The sequence below is a fragment of the Notolabrus celidotus genome, chromosome 13 (assembly GCF_009762535.1).
Source record: "Notolabrus celidotus isolate fNotCel1 chromosome 13, fNotCel1.pri, whole genome shotgun sequence".
Classification (NCBI taxonomy): Eukaryota; Metazoa; Chordata; class Actinopteri; order Labriformes; family Labridae; genus Notolabrus; species Notolabrus celidotus.
In genome coordinates this window covers 3,689,435-3,708,540 of record NC_048284.1, presented here as the reverse complement: position 1 = coordinate 3,708,540, position 19,106 = coordinate 3,689,435, and the positions used below count along the sequence as shown (strand labels likewise).

At 43.4% G+C, this 19,106-nt stretch overlaps 1 protein-coding gene across 1 annotated transcript in view; it reads left to right on the top strand.

The window, feature by feature from the left end:
• The window catches only part of ncoa1 (nuclear receptor coactivator 1), an 81,234-nt gene extending 63,673 nt beyond the window's left edge, over positions 1-17,561 (top strand). The window contains exons 12-22 of the mRNA XM_034698858.1: positions 25-252; positions 2,712-3,060; positions 3,888-4,061; positions 4,451-4,565; positions 4,679-4,847; positions 5,655-5,972; positions 6,762-6,863; positions 8,537-8,975; positions 9,785-9,953; positions 10,040-10,229; positions 10,309-17,561. Of these exons, the coding sequence (XP_034554749.1) occupies positions 25-252; positions 2,712-3,060; positions 3,888-4,061; positions 4,451-4,565; positions 4,679-4,847; positions 5,655-5,972; positions 6,762-6,863; positions 8,537-8,975; positions 9,785-9,953; positions 10,040-10,229; positions 10,309-10,488 (2,433 nt within the window). The 3' untranslated portion in view covers positions 10,489-17,561. The remainder of the gene's footprint in view (positions 1-24; positions 253-2,711; positions 3,061-3,887; positions 4,062-4,450; positions 4,566-4,678; positions 4,848-5,654; positions 5,973-6,761; positions 6,864-8,536; positions 8,976-9,784; positions 9,954-10,039; positions 10,230-10,308) is intronic.
• Positions 17,562-19,106: the final 1,545 nt, after the last annotated feature.

Genomic DNA, 19,106 nt, shown 5'->3' with positions numbered 1-19,106 from the left:
CAAACCTTTATTTGTTTCTTGAAGGACTTGGGAGACCTGCCGCCTCCGTCTGCTCTCAGCCTGCAGACCGTGAGAGTAAAGGTGGAGAAGAGATCCAGCGTGGAGGGACCGGTGTGTACGGGATCTACTACTCCATCAGCGGGTGCATCCAAACCTGCAGGACTCTCCAGCAGCCCGGCATGCATGAGTCCAAAATCGAGCCCTGTGGGAGAGAACCGCAGAGACAGCCGCAGGGACAGCCGGGACTCGACGGTAAAGACACAATGATCTAAAATAAGAAGAAGTAGTTTCACAAAGAAAAGATATTTTGCATAACAAGTGCAGAATCTTGTGATCATGCAACATAAACACACTGTTCATTTAGTGCAGTGCTTCCCAAACGCACAGAGGTAAAAACAATACATCCAATTCTGTATTGCTAACTAGGCCAACTATGTGTATGTGTGATAGAAGTGAAGTGGCAGGTAAACATAGTAGCGTTTACCTCCCTCTCTGTGTTACCCTGTGACACTTCAGAGCAGAGCCACACTCATCAAAAAGCACCTGAAGCTTGCAATGCAGGGATTTTCATCTGTTACCACGGCTCTACCTGCTTCAGAGTGTGTTAAAACTCTGATATTTAAAGTTCAAGATGAGTCGGATCGATGTCTGTAGCTGTGACTTGAGGCCAAATGAACAACAGTAAATATAATCACCCCTGATGGCCGTCCCTAGTCATAGTTAAGCCACTTCAATGATTAACATTACCTTTCTGACAAACTCTTCACAACAAAAGTCCCCTCATGTTACTTTATCCAAAAAACTTTACTTTGAAGGGGCTGTAACAGGAAGCAGCATGTTGTCAGGTGTAGTAACTTGACAGATCTCAGAGAGTAAAATAAAGTATCGTTAGAAGTCTAAATTATATGAACAGGGGAGGAGGAGAGGAAAGGAAATTGAGATAATACAGATTTAGTAAGAAGCTACAAAGTCCTGAGTTCTGAAATCCTCTATCTGTGGTCTCAGGCTCAGACAGGATTTGAGTGTTGCATTGCAGACTTGTTTGATGGGGGTCACAGTGAGTTAACATATTTTCACATGCGTGATCAGTTATCATATCATTTTGTAACACTGCAAAAAAATCAGTGATGAGTGTGTGAGTGCTTAGGGACTACGTCTTAAAGGTGACATATCATGCAAAATCAACTTTTTAATGGTTCTCTACCTGAAATATGTGTCCCTGGCATGTCTACAAACCCCCCGAGAATGGAAAGAATCCATTCTGCCCCTGTTCTGATTTCTCCACCTTCAGTTTTCAGTGTTTTTCATACGTCACAACGGCATCCGGTCTGTAACAGGAAGTCAGAGCTCGGAGCTTGTTCAGCCCATAGACTGTATAAAATACAACTCAACCCCTCCTCTGTTTTTCATTCCCTGCACACATGTGTGCTAACAAGGAGCTTAGGAGGGAGGCATGCTAGTTGTAGGCTGTCTTAATAAACACAAAGGTCGGTTTTATTCCCCACGTCTGCAGATTTGAAGATCTAGTGGATGATTTTTATTTATCATGGATAAGTGCTAGCGCTAGTTAGCATAGCCACATAGCTACATGTTCGTAGCTGTGTACCAAGACACACGTCGACATACTGACAAATAAAACAACAAGAAACACTAAATCTGTGACCAATGGTTCAGAAAGGTCCTGCTGCAGGCGCCTCTCCGTCAGGATCAGATTCTGCATCAGACTCAGAGGGTTGAAGTAACGCGGGGCCGAGGCCACACCCACTTCCTGAGGGGGCGTGGTCAGAGAGAAAGCAGACTGTTCTGAGCAGGGCTGAAAAGGAGGGGTTTACAGGCATGCCAAAATCTGATTTCAAAGTGTGTTTCTGAGCAATAAACTTTAAAGACATGCTTTGGGGACCTCTTAGACCAGTATATATTGATGAAAAAGAGCGGAATATGTCACCTTTAAGCTTTTGGCCCAACACAGCGATGTATAACTGAGTTAGTTTAATGGCTAAGTTTGCAGCTACACGCTACAGAAAGGAGAAAGCTAGTGATTGCTGATACATGCATGAGAAACACAGACGCAGTGAGAGAGAGAGAGGAGAGTCAAAGCATCATTTGAGCACTTGGAAACATCAACACTTCTACTCTCTAAGTTTGCACGAGCTTGCGTGAAAAATATTGAGAAAACACAGTGAAGTAATTTAATACAGGTTATATAAACATAAACTGTAAATACATCCATGCCTGTATATGAACACCAGGCTCTGTCAGACAGTGATGAAACCCAAATTATAACGCTGACAGCCTCATGATTAAAATATGTTTCCTGCAGCGGCCCTCGTGTTTAGATGCTTTCACGTTTCACTCTGAGAGAGAGAGAGAGACAGAGAGCGTTTTACGATTAAGCATGCGTATTTTCCTCCATTGAGCCTTCCTCCTGCGTTGGCAGTTCCCCGACAGCCGTTGTAAATCACATTGGATGTTTATTTTCTTGGACTTTGTCTCCACTGTGGGCTCAGCTACCAGCTGCAGCCTTTGAAGCTCGCTGGCCTTTGACCTTTTGTCTCTCCCCATCTCTGTGTCACTGATCCTCTGCCCCCCTCTTTTTCTGCCACCCATTATTCTTTAATTCTTCACTCTCTCACTCCATTACGCCATCCTCATCTTCCTCTCTCCATCCCCTTTCATGTGCTTCTGCTCTGCGCTCATTTTCCCGCCCTCAGATGTCGGGCGGCCCTGTTGACATGGACCCTCTCACCCAGCTGCTGCCTGGCCTGAGAGGCCCGAGTGGGGCCAAGCAGGGCGGCGAGGATTCAACAACCCCTGGAGGAGGCCCCCAGATACACTCTCCAGCCCCCCAACCTCCAGCTCAGCTCCAGTCCCCCGTGCCTCAGCTCCAGTCCCCCCTGTCCCAGCCTCAGTCCCTTCCCCAGTTGCATTCGCCGTCACCGCAGCTCCACTCCCCCTCCCCCCAGCTCAAACTGCAGTCGCCCACCCAGCTCCAGCCCAGTGAGGCCAGCACTCCCCGCAACGTCAATGTGAAGAGAGAGCCTCCAGGCACTCCTAACCGAGGTACAGTTTCAACCCAGGAGGGAGGGAGGGAAGAAAGGGGCGGGGGGGTGGTCATTGAGAGACGGGAAGAGTTAAGCATAATATACTACCTATGGACCCTGAGGTGCAGTCTCAATATTTAGGCAAGGCTTCTGTGTTTATGCAACATAACTCAAACAAAGAGGCAATTTGGAGCGCTTTACGTGAGAATATAAACCATGAGAGTGACACATTTTAACAATGTGCATTAAAAACTGGTTTAAATTAAAGGTTACAGATCATAAAATGTAAAAAACACAGTGTGAGGGTCTAAAAAAGCTGCAAAAAGACAAGATATAATCAAAACTGCTGATTTTCTGGAGAAGGAATATCAATATTTTCTTTAATTGCACACATTTAAAGTTTATAAATGACATTTTTTCTATAATTCGCCATTTAAAAACACTTTAAATTGAATTTTATTGTATTTTAATGATCATTTGTATCATGTTTTCAGTAGTAGTAGTATCCTGTATAGTAGTACTACCAATGCAGCTCTCTTTAGTCATTCATTCCTTTATTCACCTACACATTCTAAGTCTTTGCTCCCCCTAGTGGCCAAAAGAGGTATTGCACTGTCTCAAAAACTGGAGAGAGGTGTCTAAAAATGTGTAAAAATAGAGGATGTGTTTCAGTTTTATTCACTTAAAGTTTCTGGAATTGTTGTTTTTAAAAGTTGAAAGACAAATCAGACATTTTAGAAGTTATAATGCAACAAGGAGGAATGAATTTAAGGTCTTTCTTTCCCTTTTTTTATCTACCAGTCACCTAATTCTCTCCATCCTCGTGTCTTCTTCCTTCTTCCTCAGGGCTCACCGACGGCGGCCCGCCCAGCCTCCAGAGTCAGTCATCCTTCGATTTCTGCGGCCCGCCCACTCCAGGCCAGACGCAGGCCCAGGGACAGGGAGACCCCTACCAGACCCCCAAAGACAGCAGCCCCTTTCCTGAGGCGGAAGTCATCAACCCCTTCAGTTCAAGCACTGGTATGCAGTGAAACTCACACACACACACACACACACACACACACACAGACCGTCCTGAAAGTCCTGAAAGTCCTGAAAGTGAACTGTGGGAATTTTTTTGTTCCTTTGTAACTTGATGCAAACTCTTCTGCAGCAGGAGAGCATTGTTGAGCTGACCTGCATGTATAGACTGAACACTCTTACATGAATGACCTCTTATTATCAGCAGGGGTGTGGTCACAGTGTATTCTGTTACATAGATGACCCCACATGTGATAAAGCTGTGCTCAATGCAATGCATCACTGTAGTAAGGTAGAGATCTGCTCCCTAGAGGAGGATCTAAAGACGCCACAACATAATTTACACAAGTCATCGTGCAACTCCTAAAAACTGTTCAAATCTGTTGCAGGTCTGTCCAAGATGGATGTGGGAGACTCCCAGTTCCAGCCTCTGGCGCTGTCCGACACCTTGTCCTTCGATGGTCTTGGAACGCCTCTACAAGCTCCCTTGGCATCCCCACAAGAGTAAGTATCCAGATCCTGTAGCTTAGCACAGAAGCATCTGCTAATTGAAGGCTGTCACAGGGAATCAGAGAATGCTTTGTTAAAGGTTTTGAGTTCTGTCTCTGTGTGAGCAGGCAGTGTGTCCCCTGCACGCTGGACGAAGTGCTCGGCCCTCCGACCACACCCGAAGGACGCAACGACGAGAAAGCTCTGCTGGAGCAGCTCGTCACCTTCCTCAGTGGGACGGATGAGAGTGAGCTGGCTGAGCTGGATAAAGCCCTGGGGATCGACAAACTGGTACAGGTAAGTGTGTCCCACTTCAGAGATCAGTGTAACGTATATATTAAGAGTTGTATAGTTGGAAATGAGACATATGTGCTGCTAAAAAAAGGTACACATGTGGGATTGAGATCCTGGCTTCTTCTCTCCATGTCTGTGCCATCAGGCAAAAAGAAAACGTGACAGACTCCCTCAGTTTTACTTTTCTCACCACATTCTTCCACGTAAAATTTTAGCCTTTTGAATTTATACTTGAAACAAAAATAAATAAGTAGATTAATTAAGTAATTTATTTAAAAAATCAATAAAATAAATAATAATAATAATAATGACAACAATAATAATAAGGATAATACTAATGAAAATAGATAAATAAAGGAAAGCAAATATTATGAAAAAAAGAAGAAAGCATAACAAAAAATACATATATGTATATTTTTTTGATAAATCAATTTAATGCAGAATAAATAAATAAATACATAAATGAATGAATTAATGAATAAATACATAAATAGATAAATAAATAAGAAAGATTGAAATAATAATAAAAAAAGAATACCACATGTAATAACCTACTACTATAACCACAACAACAAAACTTGGCTTTCCTGGTTGTAATTAAGAGCTGTCACTGGCTCTTGTCCATCATTTTATTCATTAAAACCACTTCAGTGGTGCTAGGGAGAGAGAAGATAGATCCGACTTGTGACAAAGTGAAATTTGCTGCCAGATTCCTTTCAATAAGACATCTTGTTTCTACATGACGTGGCTCTAATCTGTTCTCCTTTACGGTACAGACAGATCTCAGTATCTTCTTTTTCCTCTTCTCAGGGCGGCTGCTTTGAACCTGTGACCCAAACCTTCCCATCCCAGCAATCCACTGCCTCTCCAGCCCCCTTGGACCCTAAACTCCCCTCCTACCCTTCCCAATTCACACCAGCTCCTCAAGCTCAGTTTCCCGCAGAGCTGGCCACTGTAGGGCCACAGGGTCTGGGGTTTGGGGCCCCTAGGGAGGCTTTCCCTGCTGGGACGGCTGGCTTGGGACTGAGGCCCGGATTGACGCGACCACAGGGGATGAGCGCCCAGCTCAGGCTGCCACCCAACCAGCTGCGCCTGCAGCTGCAGCAGAGACTGCAGGGCCCCCAGCAGGTGAGGAGGCAGAGGTGGAGGTTTATCTAAGTCTAAGGAATACACCACTTAAAATCAAACGTGCTGCTGCTGCTCGTGAGGCTTTTACGTCACACGTCCAGGGCAAAGTATGTCTGTCATGTTAGCAGAGCTTTAGCAGCGTTGGTCTGATTTGTATAAACACAACGGTGCAGTTATTTCTGACTCTCTGTGCTATCACAAAAGCAAAAACGTTCTCAGCAATACACCATGTGTGTAACAGACTTGCCTTCATCCAGCACTTTAAAAGCTGTGGTTTTAAAGCAGGTGCACGCTCACCTGGAGGGATGCAGGATGCAACTCCAACCGAATTAATTCAAGCAACGTCCAAAACACGTCTTTGATTAAACTCCATACGTCTGAGTTCTTTAAGGTCGACACAAATTGGAACATGCACCTTACTATGCGGCCACATTGTGCACCTTTTAAATCACAAAAAGCAGGTGTGCATCGCCCTTTATGGGTTTTGCAGCATGCAATCTAAATCATGAAACAGAGCTCAGCTCTGTGATGAAGAGTTTGAATTATTGACTCATCGCTGAATGTGGCGGTCTAAATCTTACTCCGTCAAGTGGCTCTTAAAGACCACTTCCCTCTCCTCCCTCCTCTCTAATATTTCATTTCCCTCCACTCCTCTCTTCTCTTCCTCTCCTTCCCGTGTTGATGATCCTCCTTTATTTACATCTTCAGATCTTTTCTTTCCCCCTCTTCTTCCTGTAGCAGCTGCCCTGATCTGACCTCTGTTTATTCCTGTGTTTCTCTCTGCCTCAGCTCCAGAACAGGATGGCAGGCATGAATCAGTTTCCAGGAGGAGCCCAGCATGTGAACATGGGGATTCGTCAGGGGGTCCAGCAACCTCAGATGCCCTCACAAGTGAGTCACAGCAGTGATGAACATTCATCTGCTGTTTTCTGAAACGCCTCAGAGGCTAAAGAAATGTTAACACAGACTCAACAAATGTATCAATATTACTCTATTTACTGTGGATCTAATAATGAATAATGAAGATTAGTTTGTAGTGATCAACACAGAGAGGACTCTCTTCTCAGCAGGTCATCTCAGCATCTTTCAGATCACTGTTCAGGCTCTTGGGCTTGTAATTTTGAATTTTCTTTTCACCTTTAAAGTTAAATTATCTCAGAAAAAGGCGTAAATACTGCAACAGGTGCACTCAGTAGCTTAATTAATACACATCCAACATGATCTGGACTATAAATTGGCAAATTTTCAACTTTATACTCGTTTGACAACCAGAAATGAGTCTCTAAATGTTCCCTAATTTTGCTTCAGATTTATGTCCAATGCAAATCACTTGCCTGTACTATGAGTTTATAGAGCTTAAGTGCTGTAAATACATATGATAATATAAAATATACAATGTAATGTAAATACAATAATAAAATAGATAATAATAACAATACTAATAATGATAAGATAATAATAATTATAGTAATTATTATTATAGTAATAATAAGTATCATTATATTAATAATAACGATGATAATAATAAGATTAATAACAATCATAATACAAAATAATAATAATAATGATACTAATGATAATAATAGGTATAATAATGATTATAAATATATTATTAATAATAATAATAATGAAAATAACAATACAAATTATACGAATAATAATAATTACAACAATATTAAGAATAATGTTAATAATGATATATTTGATAACAATTAAAAGTAATAATAATGATGATAATGACTGGGACGGTTTGCAGCTGAGTGTGAAGCAGCGGGGATGGGGATCAGCACCTCCAAGTCTGAGGCCATGGTGCTCAGTCGGAAAAGGGTAGCTTGCCCTCTCCGGGTCGGAGGGGAGTCTTTGCCCCAGGCGGAGGAGTTCAAGTATCTTAGGGTCTTGTTCACGAGTGAGGGGAAAAGGGAGCGGTAGATTGACAGACGGATCGGGGCGGTGTCTGCAGTGATGCAGATGCTGTACCGGTCTGTCGTGGTGAAGAGGGAGCTGAGCCAGAAGGCAAAGCTCTCAATTTACCGGTCAATCTACGTTCCGACCCTCACCTATGGTCACGAGCTGTGGGTAGTGACCGAAAGAACGAGATTGCGAATACAAGCGGCTGAAATGAGCTTTCTCCGCAGGGTGTCTGGGCTCAGCCTTAGAGATAGGGTCAGGAGCTCAGACACCCGGGAGAGGCTCAAAGTAGAGCCGCTGCTCCGCCGGATCGAGAGGAGCCAGATGAGGTAATTCGGGCATTTGGTTAGGATGCCTCCCGGGCGTCTCCCTGGGGAGGTGTTTCGGGCATGTCCGACTGGGAGGAGGCCACGGGGAAGGCCCAGGACACGCTGGCGAGACTATGTCTCTCTTTATATAGCACTCTTAAAACAGGGTTACAAAGTACTTCATAATTAAGAAAGAAACTGAAAAAGAGAAGTGAGGAAGACAAATAAAAGGAAAACAATGTTAGAAGATTGAAAAAAAATAGATAAAGTTTTAAACAATAAAAGAAAATAATGAAATATTAAATATAAAAAGATTATTATTAAAAACCTTTAACTCTTCGTTCTCAGCAGCCTCCGCTGAACGCCCAGATGTTGGCCCAGCGTCAGAGAGAGCTCTACAGCATCCAACACCGCCAGCGCCAGCTTTTCCAGCAGAAGGTCATGCTGATGAGACAGAACTTGGCGACTCCCACCGGAGCCGTCGGGACCATCGGAACCGCCAGAGTCCCAAAAGGTCCGGCAACAACACCTCAACCGCAGCCGCAACAACAGCAGCAGCAGCAGCAGCAGCAGTTCAACTTCCCGGCAGGGTACAGCCCGATGACGGGAAAATCCCCTACCTCACCAAGTCACTTCAGCCCCATGAGCGGGGGCCCTCTGGACAACAAGCTGTCCCCCAGACTTCCTCTGAATAACCAGACGCTGATGGGCAGCGTGCAGGGACAGTTCAGCAGCAACGTGAACTCGACTCTGCAGCAGGGCCTGTTTCAGCAGTTTGGAGGGTCAGGTGAGTTCAAGAAAACAGAGTCATACTCAGAAAGAGTGGACGGATAAACATCCGTGTTATTACTGTAAAAGTTTTATAGACTGTGACGGCTACATTCCACCAGATCCGTGTCCGGTCTGTCTCTGATCCGTCACAGCACAAGATCTGATAGGTTTCTATTCTAGTCAATGTGTTAACTTCCACTGGATCCACTCTGTTGCGTTCCGGCTCCGTCTCTGATCCGGCAGGTTGGAGCCCTCCAGATCAGATACACAAGACTTCTATTTTTGCACGACGCATCAACCTCAACAGAGCAGATGGAGTGGGACAGGAAGTCAGGTTTCACCAAAACAAAATGAAAACATCCGGTTAATTTTCAGAATAAAACACTCTGTGTTATCACCAGATCGTATTTCACTTAACTACAACAACAAACCAAAGTCATGATGAGCGGAGCCAGGCCTGGAGTCAACAGGTCAGAGGTTTTCAGAGGACCAGAAAGACAACATGGATGAGGAGAGGAGAAGGAGGAGAATCCTTGATTCAGGGATTACAGTGGGAAAACCTCGGTCTCATGACTCCAGATGTCTGGTGGTCCTGCTCCGTGCTCTGATACGAAAGCACAGCCAGTAAGTGTTGACGGACGAGAGAGCACAGAGCTGGACCACAGTGGATCGGAGACAGCCCTGGACATGGATCTGGTGGAAGTCCAATGTCAGCTGCTGTGGCCGACTGCGCCCTTATTTTGAAATCAGCTGTCAGAACTGAGTTTTCACATGAGCTATACCTTGAGACAAAGAGTGAAACTTTCTACTTTCTTCCTTCCATAGCTTTGGTCCAGCAGGACCCGCCTTTCCCTCCCGAGATGAGCCCGACCAGCCCGTTATTGTCACCTCAGAGCGCCACCTCCCAGAGTCCCCTGCTCCAGCAAGCCCCGCCTCCTGGCTACCAGTCACCAGACATGAAGAGCTGGCAACAGACAGGCATTGCCAGCAACAGGTGAGACCGTCTGGACGTCACATGGAGATGATTTTAGTCGTGACTGTGCGTGATTTAAACGATCATTTGTTGTCTTTGCTCTGCAGCCTGTTCAGTCAGTCAGGACAGAGCGCAGGGCAGGCTTTCGGCCAGCAGGGGGTCTACAACAACATGAGCATCACCGTCTCCATGGCCGGGGGCTCGGGTGTTGTCGGATCATTACCTCCCTTGGGGCAGACGGTCGGCTTGAGCAACAGTAACCTCAGCAGCGTCGGCTCAGTGTGCAGCGACCAGCAGGTGAGTGACTCGGTTCTGTTTTCACACTTTCAGGGAGCAGGGAGCGGGATTTCAAAACAATCCCTGTCCCCGTCTGCAGGTGCAGCAGGTTCAGGTCTTTGCGGACGTCCAGTGCACCGTCAACCTGGTGGGCAGCGACTCCTACCTGAACCAGAGCTCCATTGGCACCGCGGCCTCCCAGAAGGCTCCGGGACCCCAGGGCTCCCAGAACAACCAGGCCCAGCAGAAGAGCCTCCTCCAGCAGCTGCTCACCGAGTGACGACCCCACCCACCTCCAGCTCTCCTGCTCTTACCCTCTACTTCTCACTTCTACGCCTCCTCCTCGGAGGTCGGTGCACCAGACCCATTGCTGTCTCTGTCTCACCTTTTCGGATGGATGGATGGAAGAAGGATGGATGTGTGGACGGCCGCGGCGCGTTGGCTTCAGAGTGGTCCGCGGTGGGCCCTCACCACTTCTGTGCGACCGGCGGCGGCGGTGGATCCTGGGCCGGTTTTGTTTTACCGCCCAGAACTTAAAGAAGAAAAGACTCAAGTCAGAAGGAGCAGCAGTGTATTTAAACCTGCCTGTCTAATCTGTCTGACAACCTGTCTGTCTGCCTCAGCCTATTTAAGGCAGTGTTGTCTCGCTGCTCATTCCTCGGTGACCTACTTCTGCTTCCTGACCCAAGAAAACAACTGCGACATCATTTGTAGATTTGCCAAGTTGTCGTCACTGTCAAATCAGGGCCGGCCTCTTTTTTTTATTTTTGTTGTTGTTGTTTTTTCTCTCTCTCTCTCTCTGCTGGACCGTCACGGCAGAAGCAGCAGCAGCAGCAGCAACAGCAGCAGCAGTGCATCTTGGGAGCATGAGTTCCAGCATACAGCTGAGCTCTTAAAAAGTGTGGGATTATCCCACACGTTAGCAGCACCTCTGGCTTTTTTTTTTTGTTTGTTTTTTATTTGAGTTTTTCCTCTACCTGTCTCTCAGCGATGTGGGAATGTGTAAGGTTTCAGACCTCTGTGGCATTGTGGGATAGAAGCTCAGTATCAGCTGGTTCTGTGACTGTCTCTCTCTATCAGCTACAGTGCCTGGTGGAAGTTTGAGTTTTTCACAAGCTCTGCTTCTTCTTCTTCTTCTTCTTCTTCTACTTCTACTACTTCTTCTACATATTATTTTATCTCCTGTTTTTTTATTTTCAGTGGAATTGTTTTGTTTAAAAAAAAATCTTCTGCTCTCACCGTCATCTTCATCGTCATCATGATTCATGATCATCAGAACAAGCTTTGACAACAGCCAGAACGGATGGATGGATTGATTGATGGATGGATGGATGGATGGATGGGAGACAGACGGGATGCTGCTCAGTTTGGAACTTACGTGTCTTTCTTCCACACAGGAGGAAGTTTTATTTTTATTATTTTTCAAAGTATAAAAAAATAAGACTGTTATGATTATTTAACTGTCTGTCCGTCACATTTTACCCCTCACCTCAGCAGCTGTGAATACAGAGCCCTGTGTGGTTCTTCTTCTTCTTCTATCTATCTCTCTCTCTCTCTTTCTCTCTGTGTATCTTTCATGCTATCTCTCGGCCTATCAGTGTTGTTTGCCATGTGCACCATGCAGGCGGGTAGTATTGTACAGTACAGAAGGACAAAGACTTGTGGATGAGCTCACTCTTCTCTTGTAACTGCTTTCCTTTTAAAAAAAAAAAAAAGAAACAAAGTGTAATTAATTGATGACTCAGAAAAACAGCAAAACTATGTATAATGTGATTCGATCCAGGTTTTTATTTGAACTCTAATAATGTCACCTCATGGTTTTTGGGAGATTATTTTCATTTTGGCATCATGGTATTGTGATACCGCAGTGGAGGAGGAAGTTTTTACCAACTTCTGAAATGTGAAAAGCAAATTTAAAGATTAAGAAAACATAGCTAGGGTTTCATTCCTGCTCAGTGCGAAAAGGGGGGTTTCTCTTGTGGCAACCAGGGAGCCATCTTTGCTTGCTCTTTTTTTATTCTTATGTATGTACAATACTTTCAAGAGAACTTTTCAGACAGTTCAAGTGTTTGTAACCATTGTATTAAAAAAGAAAAAGCAAAATGATACGTTAAGGTTGCGATCTTTGCTGCGATCACACGACCTCCGGGGGATGCTAACGGTACTCATGTGCATTCGTGTCGAATCCGGATCGCAGCAAACAACGCACTTTATGTTATTGTTCCTATATAATGACATTTAAGTAGAGGCTTTAGAGTAGAAGTTCCTAACAATGATGTGATGGGTAATTCATTTAAAGCTGTCATGAAATTGAAAAACGGGGCGGGGGTTGAGTCTCAAAAAAAGGTTCCTGTTTCTCCTGCAGACCTGTTTTTTTATTCTTTTAAATCAGTGTTTTATTTTGTATTCTTTTTTTGGGATTCAACCCTCTCCTCCCTCCACCTCTGGTTCCCCCTGATGAAGACTTCACTCCACTGGCGACACACACACACACACACACATACTCAAACACACACTCGTACAGTTTTCTGTCGACTACTGTTGCTCAGTCAGACACTGTGTCTCTCAGCGATAACAGACCTCTGTTAACAATCAAGGATCACACACACACACACACACACACACACACACACACGGACAAAATGTGCTTCTTATTGTACACCGAACCCTCCTAAGATGCTGCCTCTGAATACACACTTTGAAATGCTGAGTCATGGGCTCACTCTGATGCGTTCAAGTGACCTTTTTCACAGGACTCCCTAAAACCACTGTTTTCAATTCAGGCCAAATTAAAGTGGTGTTTTTATTCTAACCCTCAAATCACAACATCTTCCTACTTCTAATTTAGGAGTTTTGTTGCCTTAACTGAACCATAAGCCATTAATACTAATTGTTGAGTCATTGGACTTAATTCTTTCCTTCTAAATTATGCTGTATTAAAGTCATAGACTGTATAAAAAATGGGCGGAGTTTCTGAAGCGCTGTTTTGAAGCCGATGGTCGGCGGGTGCCATATTGGAAATCCTGAACTCAACCTAACTTCGTCCAAGCTAGTGTGAGGTAAAGAGGCGGGCATTTAACCTTTTTGCTAACAGCTACAGGGTGCCTGCCTGTCAATTAAGTCCGCCATGCCCTTATTTGGGCAAAATTCGTAAGTTTAAGATAAGCGTAAATACGAGATATGAAAAAATTCTACCCCGTACAGTATGTGCCGATCATAGACTGTATAAAATATGGACGTAGTATCCGTGACGTCACCCATCTGTTTCTGAAGCGCTGTTTTGAGGCCAATCATCAGCGATTGTGAGGTAAAGAGGCGGGCTTTGAGCCTCCTAGCCAACAGCTACAGTTTTCCCGCCTGTCAATCAAGTCAGCTGTGCCTCTCATTGGAGGACTCGTAATCTTAATATCTTCGAAATTGCCTCATTAGAAAAAAATTCAACCCCCCAATGTGTGCCGATCGAGAAATTAGCTATCCAGACTACAATCGTCTTTTGAACCAGGCCGTAAACATGTTTATTTCTGCTGTAAAGATCAGCTTTTTTGAATTGGTGTGTATGTGGTTTCTGGTGCTCCCGGAGCCAGCCTCAAGAGGATACTTGATGAACTGCAGTTTTTAGCACTTCCGTATTGGACTCATATTTTTAGACCGGAGGTTCTCGCCTGGTGCCGATAGAGAAATAAGCTATTCGGACCTAAACTGTTTATTTAACCAGGCTGTAAACATGTTTATTGGGGTTTCTGCAGTCAGCCTCTAGTGGACGCTTGATGAACTGCAGTTTTTAGCACTTCCGCATTGGCTTCAAATTTTAAGACCGGAAGTTGCGGCTTGATTTCAGTGCATTATTGTTCTAAATATGTTCAAATACAACCTACATATTGCCTTGTTTGAGAAGTTGTCAACAGTAAAGTAAAAGTAATTCAAAATTTTGCAGAAAAAGTCCTGCACAAGTCGCTCCATGCTAGCAAAAATTCACAGAGCAAAATTAGAAGTGTGTTTTTGTAAATTGAAGAAAACAGCGATGCAGAGAATGATAGTTTGGATTCACAGGCTTCCTTTGGGTTTAATCTGTGAGTTATTAGGTTCTGGATTATCCGCCGAGTCCAACAAACAAGATATTGTGATTTAAGGGACTTTCCTTTTTTTTTAATCGGGGATGATTCATTAAGGGAGAAGCAGGGATTTAAACAACCACAAGGGTTACTCAGTGTTTCCACGAATTTGCCACATCTGTTTCCAGCACGAAATCCCACGCTCCCTGATTGAACAACTCCTCGTCTATTCTTTTGTCCCAACTCTATCGTGTAAAATTTGAGGCAGTATCCTTGGAGAGGGTTTTTGCACACAGCCCAGACATCAAATCCAGATATTAGAACTCACAAATAGACCCCCTGTAACGTCACACGCTCGCAATAGGTCAACAACACCCAGTCTGATGCTCCTGCAGTGGATTTTAGGGCTCTCCTGTGTACTGTTTTTACAGAGACGCCACATATATAAACCGTATGCAACAGATACAGAGGGATAGTATGCAAAGGTCAACATTCCACCCACCGACTCCTCCAATGTTGTATGATGTGAGAACCACTTTGTGCTCAGCTGAAAAGCCTCTGTGTGTGTATTCAAAACGTGTTTGTGTGCAGATCGATGCACTGTGTATCCAAACAGAGGCCCAGGATTTCAACACCTTTTCTTTCTGTGTCATTTAAAGACAGAAAACACTCTGCCTCCTGGACTCAAACGTCTACCAAGACTCTCTCTGAGATGGTTTTTTTATTTTTCTATTTTTCTGTGTATATTTATTAGAGAAGCATGTGGATAAATCATCACCTTTTTATTACCTCATTGTTGTTTTATCAGGCAGGAGTTCTGTCTGGTAATCTTTCCTTTGGACCGAGTTTTCACACTGTGAGCGACTTTGTAATGACCGTTGAGCTAAATGTTCCACCTCCCTTAAATGTCTCCTATCTCTGATCCAGCTTCTCTGAAGTCCAAGCACTTATTGAAATTCAAACACGCAAAAATCCGATCAGCCGATTGGCTCCTAGAATGTAAAGAACTGTATCGTCTGCATACGTAGACATCCTGCAGATTCTTAGCTGTTTTGGGACTCAACTCTAATACTTCTTCAATCGCCTGTTCTGATCCAGCTCTTCTGACATTTGAGTACTCCTTAGATCTCAAATGAACCCCTAAGAATCTTGTTAGATGGATTTCCAGAGTGTAAAGAACTGTATCGTCTGCATACGTAGATATTCTGCAGATCATCAGCTGTTTTGTGGCTGAACTCTGACACTCACCTTGTGGCACTTTCAGTCATTCTGATTCTGCTCTTCTGGTTTTGAAGCACTTCTTAAATTTCACACAGACAGCTGATTGGTTCCTAGAATGTAAAGAACTGTATCATCTGCATACGTAGATGTTATGCAGATTTGTAGCTGTTTTGGGACTCCACCTTGATACTTCTTCGATTGGCCGTTTGCAAGTTCAGTTATTCTAATCCAGCTCCTCTGACATTTTAGTTCTGCTTAGATCTCAAATGAACCCATAAGAATCTTGTCAGATGGATACAGAACTGTATCATCTGCATAAAAAGACATTCTGCAGATTGTCAGCTGTTTGGTGGCTAAACTCTGATACTTGTGGCACTTTCAGTCATTCTGATTCTGCTCTTCTGGTTTTGAAGCACTTATTAAATGTTACACAGACAGCTGATTGGTTCCTAGAATGTACAGAATTGTATCATTTACATATGTAGATATCCTGCAGATTCTTCGCTGTCCTACGACTTAACTCTGATACTTTTTTGATGCACCTGCTTGACGCTACCTTTGGTCAAGTTCAGGCACTCTGATCCAACCCTTCTGACATCGAAGCACTTAATAAACTTTAAACAAACACACTTATGTCTTGTTAAACAAAAGACGGTTGGTTCCTCCAATGTAGAGAACTGTATCAACTGCGTATAGATGTATCTGTGATCGAACTCTTGTGCTTCTCTGAGTTCAGACTGACTTGTGAAATCTAAGCAGGCATTTTTTTTAAAGTCTAATGCTTTGCTTAGGTTGAGATTAGCAAATAATTGGAAAAAAAATAAGTCCATCTTTGTTTGAGTTTCTCAGAAATGGCTAAAAATTTAATATACAAAAAAACTGGTTTGAGACAGTATCAGCAATCGATTCCCTTTTTTCTGATAATCAAATGAAGTAAGGAGATTAACATTTGTGCTACATCCAATCCCACTACCTTGATGTTGGTCTCCACAGGATTGCGTGAAATGTAACGGAGTCTCAGATTTAAACTTCCCTCTACCTCCAAACTGAGGCTTTCCGTTACTTCTCATGAGCTTGTGGAGACGCGAAAAACAAACTACTTTCTAACCCCAGAACAAGAAGCTCTTAAGTTAAAGTGAACCTGATTCATGCTGGAGATACTAAGGAGGCAACGCCACAATGAAAATAAATTGAAACGATGTTGACGTTGATTGACAGCACTTAAATTCTTGTCAATTTGACTCTTCCTTCGCTGCGCTGTCAGGAAACAAGAGCCCTGAAATCAAATTCACGGACTTCCTTTTAAACGTTTTGTTCCTCACAGTGTGAACGCGTCGGTCGGACCCTCCTGTGCCACTGTTTGGTCGATGTATTCAAATACTCCGAAGAGACAGAAGCTGCACAAAGTGGAAGAATGTATTTTCTGGAAGGATTCTGCCAGTCTCAGCCTCCTCTTGTTCCTCTGCTCTGATTATTTCACACATACAGTATTGAAAGCCCTCCTACCTCCTCCTCTTCCTCTTCCTCCTCCTCCTCCTCCTCCTCCTCTCTCCTCTCACTTCTTCTGCGTGGAATAGGCATTCCTATGGAAATGGTTTCCTCTACAACCCTGTTAAACTGCAGAAAAAACTCAACTCTCAAATCTCTCATCCTGTGTTTGTAACAAAACCGACATGCCAAATACAACCAATGCATATGTACTCTGTTTTTTTTTTTTTGATTTTTGATTTTGTATGCAAAACAGCCATTCAGTGGAAACAACAGTCCCTCCTTCCTCACTACGATTAACAGGTACAAGGTTAGGTTCTTTTGTAACATTCAAGATGTTAACATAATGTATATAACAGAGAAATGTGAATATGTATTTGTTCAGAATCAACAAAAAAAAGTAGTGCTCCGAGATTGTGGTAAAAAAAAAAACTACTCGCCTCCGTCATGTTTTTATTTTATGTTTTCTACTTTTTTATTTTTCTGATGACGTGTGTATGTATATGACTATCAGTGAGTGCGTATGTATGTATGTGTGTAAGTGATTAATACTGTATATCTGGTGTTCTCGAAGATGGAAAAGTGGAAGATGTCCTGGTTTGATTCTTCTCTTCTTTTTACTCTTTAGACCCTGCACAGTGTACCTGTGGGTGTTTCAGATTAACTATGCCAGAGAATGGTTTTTAGCGACTGCTGAATGTGATTTTACTGAGAGAGAAGCAGCGTGGACTGGCTTTTTTTTTTTGTACGGGTTAATTTAAAGAAAAAAAAAGAAAAAAAAAATAAGAAAAAAGGCCATATTATTTAATTTTTCTCTGTTGTCAAAAAAAGTTTAAGCAGATCTGGGAGAGTGGAGCCTTGGTTTTTTGGAGAAGCATTGCCTGCTTGTTGTGTGTCTCTTTCTGTCTGACTGATGTAGCCTTTTTTTTTTTTTTTTTTTTGCATTTGTTAATAGTAAACGACCAAAGCTTCGAGATGTTTCAACGGGAAATCATATGCAAACTTCATCATCACTGGACAAGACATAATGTAGCGGCCCCCCTGTCCTCATTTATGGTCCTTTTCCACTAAACAGTTCCAGCCCTACTTGACTCCACTCGGCTCTACTCGACTCTGCTCGACGGTGGGCGGGGTCATCATAACACAAACTGCTGCGCACTAGCGTTAATTTTGTTAACGAAAATTATGACGATAAATGTCAACAACCATTTCTTCATGACGGTAACGAGACTAAGACGCGCTAAACTGCATCACTGATAATAAAAACTCTGACGGGCGTATGATTAGATTTCCGTCGGACATTCAAAATCCATGTTTCCCCCTGTGCTGTGCGTCTTTAAAAGATGGCGTGATGACTTCCTGTGACAGGCTGAGTTATTATCTGAGGGCCTCAGTGTTAGCTTGGTCGCTACCTGCAGCAGGTGTGCTTTATGAACCAGCTCTCCTCACCTCCATGCATCTGTCTCATCTTCATTGAGGATTTTTACCCCCCGGTGTGCGTCAATGACAAAGACACAACCGGGGGACGTCTGTTTAATATTTGATGTTTGACGTTGTCGCGATCACCTTAAAAAGCTCTGCATCTACAGCTTGATTTAATCCAGTTTGGTGAAACATCAGACACATTTAGTAAGTTTGGATCAACTCCTTGTCATCAAAGATGCAGATGCATTTCAGAGTGCCGTGAACTGACTCTGTCCGGTGCAGGTGCATTCAGGGACCGTCGTAAAAGTGCAATACAGCCCTTGTATTGTGTTCATCAAATGTGTGAATCAAAATATCTTCACAGTGGTCACATCAAGAATGTTTCCTTTTAACTTTTTTAGCAGTTAGAGGCTAAATCATTAAACTTCAGATATTACACAAAAGTGTTAAAAGAGTGAAATATTGACTATTTGAACACTTGGTATAACCCTGATACTGATATCTGATCGACTACATGAATTATTTTAAAGAGAGAAAATGATTTGACAAAAATCAAAGACTAAAATTTGACTAAAACTAGACTAAGACTAAAAAGGGCTGAAAAGACCGGTGTGCGTTAGTGACAAAGACACAACCGGGGGACGTCTGTTTAATATTTGATGTTTTTGCCGCCATTACCATAAAAAGCTCGGCGTCTACAGCTTGATTTAAT